Here is a 5,101-nt window from a genome sequence, read left to right on the forward strand (position 1 = left end):
TTAGCGATCTAAAAATGATGTTTGTAAAAAAAAAAAAATTGGTAAAATATTTGCAATTTTTTTTATGCCTAAGTGGAAAAAGGAAAGGGACATGATGGGCTCTACTTAAATTGTTGGTGCTATTACAATAATGAAAAGAAAAATGATTAAGTGACAAGGATGAATCCTAGACCTTAGATATTGAAGTACCTTGAGGAGAAAAAGGTATAAAAAAAAAAAAAAAGATATGTTAACAAAAAGAGAACAAATTTATTGAATTTATGGTAACCTTTTTAATATTTCCATGATAGATATTGATTGTAATAATGGCTATCACATGAAAACATGGTGACAATTATGTTTTGCCTCTACTTTTTATATGTAACAATTCGGTGCATAGATTAATGGAATGTTCCTTATCTTTAATTTTGATTTTCTATAAAAAAAATTGTGAAGGTTTCGTTCAAAACGGATAGTATAATATCATAGTAAAAAGGTAAAAAACTTATTAGTAAAAATGGTCATAGTCAAGTGATTTCATGAAGTGAAAATATATATATTAGTTAATGATGATTATATGATAGATGTGAATATTTCCTATCACCTCTGTTTGACTTGATGTAAATATCAAGTGTGGATAAATTCTTATCGTTAAAAATATATCTTTATGATTGTATTAGTCTAACAATTGAAATAATAATCTTTAGTTTCGAGATACGAATGAAGATAATCGAGTGATAACGTGAAGCTTGGTTTACTATCTTTACCACTATTTTGGATAACACACCCAAGAACAAGCTTACTAGTGGGCTTCGATGGCGATAGATAATCGAATGATATGGGTGACACACAATGTATCTCCATATAGGCTCATGAAATGATGTACCACGTGGAACTTAGTTTAGGAGCGTTATGTGAAGCTTAGTTCGATAGGAGGAGATTGTTGGATGTGCTTTTCATAGTTGAAAAGAAAGAAGAAGCTACATGTATGACGTGAGACCTATCGAAAGGATAATCATACAGATTAAATCTAAAGCAGATAATATCATACGGTGTTAAAAGAGAAACATCTATATGAAAACAACTAGCTCTTTTCTTCATGTCATACATGATTACAACTTGCTATCTTGTTAATTAATTACCCTAAAAACTATTTACAATGTTTAAAAGTAATCAAAATACTGAGGGATTTGATAAGGTTCTTCCCTTTGTTTCTTACTCAACTTTGGAACAACACCTCTAACACCTCTCATTTTCACCAAATCATTTGGTACTTGTGGTGGCTTAATTGACCTAATCAAAGCCCAATTTACACCTTTAAAAAAGTCATGTTTCTTTATTTCAACACTACCTTGTAAACTCCCAATTCTCTTCTTTGGATTCTTCACAAGTAATCTGCAGATCAAGTCTTGAACTTTCACCATTTCTTCATACTCTTTGCTACTACTTATCGCGATCCTTGGGAATGTGAGTGGTTTCTTCAATATGTTAACGAGCGTTTTCTCATTATTCTCTCCTTTAAAAGGAGTAGTACCGAAAATAAGCTCATATAGAAACACCCCTAATGTCCACCAATCTACTGCACTTCCATGACCCTGTCCTGATATTACCTCGGGTGCTAAATACTCGTGTGTCCCAACGAAGGACTTTGATCGAGCATTTATAGGTTCAGCAACAATTTCTTGATCCTCTTGTTGGTTTTCATGGTTTTGTTCTGTTTTTTGTGATAAAAAACAGGATAGAACTGGTTGGATTGGCATAGCACAGTATGAATTTCTTGGGGTTTTGGCTATGGATTTCGTTGTTTTCGACTTTACGAGTGTTGGAACAACTTCATCACATTTAAAAGAAAGGTCAAAATCTGAAAGCATAATGTGACCATCTGATCTTACAAGCACATTTTCTGGTTTTAAATCTCTGTATACAATTCCCATCATATGAAGATATTCTAGTGCCAATAGTATTTCTGCAGCATAAAACCTAAAAATATAAATAAAATATCAGATCATCGCAAGCTAAAACAACAACATACTCAGTGTAGTCAATACTGTAGAAAGGTTGTTTCTGATAGAAACTAAACATTTTAAATAGTTCGGAAAAGAAAATAACAAAAGTGAAAAGATCGTAACAAAATACTCACAAGATAAAAGTGGGTATTTATCAAAAGCTTAGAGGTCAAAAGGAATGAGATACAAATGCATGAATATTGTTAGGTGTAGCTACAAGTGCTCTGTTGCTTGACTCTTCAAAAATGTCAACAAGTGTGTGTCGGATCGTCAAAAATAGTGTATTTTCCGAGACGGGTGCAGCATTAAAAGTGAAGAGTCCGCGCAACCAGTGGCCGAGCCACATGTAGTGAAGGGGTGTTGACCGACACCCCATCGTCGAAAAATTACATTGTGTAGCTAGAATAAAAATATTTTTTATGTATATATATTACATACCGATACTCTTTTACTTTTACACGATTTTATTTCTTTATATTTTAAACACCCCTTAAACCGAATTCTAACTCCACGACTCTGCACAACTAAGGCTACAACTATCTCATTATTTGTTATGAAATGACTATATTATATACCGTTAAAATAACGGTTAATTAGTAAATAACTCTATAATCGAAGATTAAATATGTTCGGATAAAGATTACACCAACTAAATAATAAAACTTTTATTTAACATATGGACAAAAAAATATAATTATATCTAATCGATTTAAGTTATATATAGTAAGAGGTAATTTAACTATAGTAGTCAACTTACTATTTTCTCTTAGGTAACGAATCAATATAATTAAGGTTTTAAGTTATATAAATAATTTTACGAGTTTCAACTTCAAAATATATGAAAGAAACGAAATATTTAACTTTTATAATTAAAAATTAGTGTGATTCTTTTTATACTGATGTCGATGTATATAAGTTAAAAATTCGTTAATAAATCACTTACTTAGCAGAGGAAATGTTGAAACGTTTTCCGGGCTGCCGTTGCCGGACGGCGTGCAAATCGCCGCCGGGACAATACTCCATAACCAAGCACGAATAATGCGAAGCTTCAAATTGTGCATACAGAGTAGGCAAAAATGGATGATCAATAATCCCCAAAATCTCCTTCTCCATCTCCGCTCTCTGCAATTTCTTCCTTATTTCAACAGCTTCTCGATCCACAACTTTCATAGCGTAAAAACACTGCGGTAAACCAACAACCGGATTCCGAATTTCACATAAATAAACACTACCGATATCACCGCCGCCGACTCGGCGGAGTAATCGGAAATGCTCGAGTTTGATTTGACCTGATTCGACTCGGATCCGTCGAATGAGTTCCCAAGAGATTTGATTTGATTTGTGTGGTTTATGTGAGTTGGAGAAATAGGGGTTTTCATTGCAGAGTGAAATTGAACTCCGGCGACTACTGAAACTGCTGAGATTAGTACTACTCATCCAACTCCGGCGACTGGATTCCGGCATTGTTATTGAAGAAGAAGCCGTACTGTCTTTGTCGGATTCGTCTCGATTTGTGGTGGCCATTATGGTAGAGGAAGAGCACGTTTTTGAGTTTCATTTCAGCTTTCTTCAGGCTTTATATATATAAAGATTTTTTTTACTATTCCCTCCGTCCTAATTTACGTGACGTAATTTATATTTGTGAGACGATAAATCATTTCATTATAGGTAAAATAAATATTTTAAAAGTGAATCGTTAAGAAATATAAAAAGGCATAATACATATATTGGATCCTAAACTTGACTTTAAATTTTAACTTTGACCTTTAATTTTCTTAATGCACAAACAGACACTTTAACTATTCAACTTTTAAATAAATAAACACATGAATCCTACCTGACACAATACACGTAGGACACCACGTAGGACAAAAAATGATATGTAGGATGACATATAGGACATATATGTCTATTTGTTCAACTTTATACAAATTTAAGTATCTATTTGTGCATATTCAAAGTTGAAGAGCATAAATATGATTTGAAGCCAAGTTAAAGGACATATTATGTATTATGCCATATAAAAATGTGTTATACTTTAGAATAGACTAAAAGAAAAAGTAAATCGTATAAATTGAGATAAAAGAGAATAGTTGGTATCTCCTCCACCCTGATATAGTCTTGATTTTCTAAAACGACACTTATCTTGAGATGGATAGAGTATAATTTGAGCGAGATAAGTATTTGATCTTTTTATTTACCTTGGTTCGAAATAAAATAATCAAATTAACTAATATCCGATATGAATTGAAATATAGAATCTTTAAAATGTTTGAGTTTACATATTTAAAATATAGAAGCTATATAAGAATATTATAAACAATAATTAATAATATAAAAAAATTATAATTAAAACAAAAAAGAAAAAATTAACTTGTCAAATAGTAACTAAGTAAGAGCCCGTTTGAAACGACTAAAGTACAATACTTTTTAAAGTTGATCTAAATGATCTCTAAAACGAAGTGAAATTATAAAAATATATGATATTTATGTTAATCAAATAATATTATTTTAATAGTTGAAAATTAATTATAAAATTATGTTTGTAATAAGTAAATATGTATATATAAAAGCATGTATTTTATATTATTTATTAATTTGGTGAAAATATGTTGATGAAGTAAGTATGTTCCTTTAACTAGTCACAACTCAATATCATAACATATGTTGGCTATTTTAATCAAATAAACTTCATAAATTTATTTTTGAGCAACAGTACTATCACTGAGCTTAAAAATTATTAAGTATATTATATAAACTTATAATATACTTTATAAAGCTTTCCACCATCCTTTTAATCATAATATAAAATTCATTTATAATATCATGTGCATTATTTAAATTTAATTAGTCTAGAAGCATATCAATTCTTTGTTCTCCTCTTTGACCCCATGTCATGGTGTCATACATTAATATATTTTTATTATATACTTTGTATATTTTTCTCTCTTTTTTTATGCCGTATTATATTTATTTTCGTGACATTTTATGTGAATGATCAATTATTATACTTATAGTATTTTATATATATATTTTTTCTCTAACATATATGTAAATATTTGGAAAAATTACATAAATTAATACATTTTAAAAAATAATTACTGATTTTAGCGATA

The 5,101-nt window shown here is 30.2% G+C and overlaps 1 protein-coding gene across 1 annotated transcript; it reads right to left on the bottom strand.

The window, feature by feature from the left end:
- Positions 1-1,027: 1,027 nt before the first annotated feature.
- On the bottom strand, positions 1,028-3,552 carry LOC107005649 (protein kinase PINOID 2). The gene is made up of 2 exons (XM_015204293.2): positions 2,929-3,552; positions 1,028-1,959 (listed from the first exon to the last, which is right to left on the bottom strand). Exons 1-2 carry the CDS (start codon positions 3,507-3,509, stop codon positions 1,143-1,145), a joined length of 1,398 nt encoding a protein of 465 aa, XP_015059779.1. The 5' UTR covers positions 3,510-3,552; the 3' UTR covers positions 1,028-1,142.
- Positions 3,553-5,101: the final 1,549 nt, after the last annotated feature.

This window comes from Solanum pennellii, chromosome 12 (genome assembly GCF_001406875.1).
Source record: "Solanum pennellii chromosome 12, SPENNV200".
NCBI lineage: Eukaryota > Viridiplantae > Streptophyta > Magnoliopsida > Solanales > Solanaceae > Solanum > Solanum pennellii.

Coding starts and splice junctions, on each gene's coding strand:
- LOC107005649 (XM_015204293.2), bottom strand. CDS start 3,509: ATGGCCACCACAAATCGAGACGAATCCGACAAAGACAGTACGGCTTCT. Junction 1,960..2,928: donor TTCAACATTTCCTCTGCTAA/GTAAGTGATTTA, acceptor TTATATTTTTAG/GTTTTATGCTGCAGAAATAC.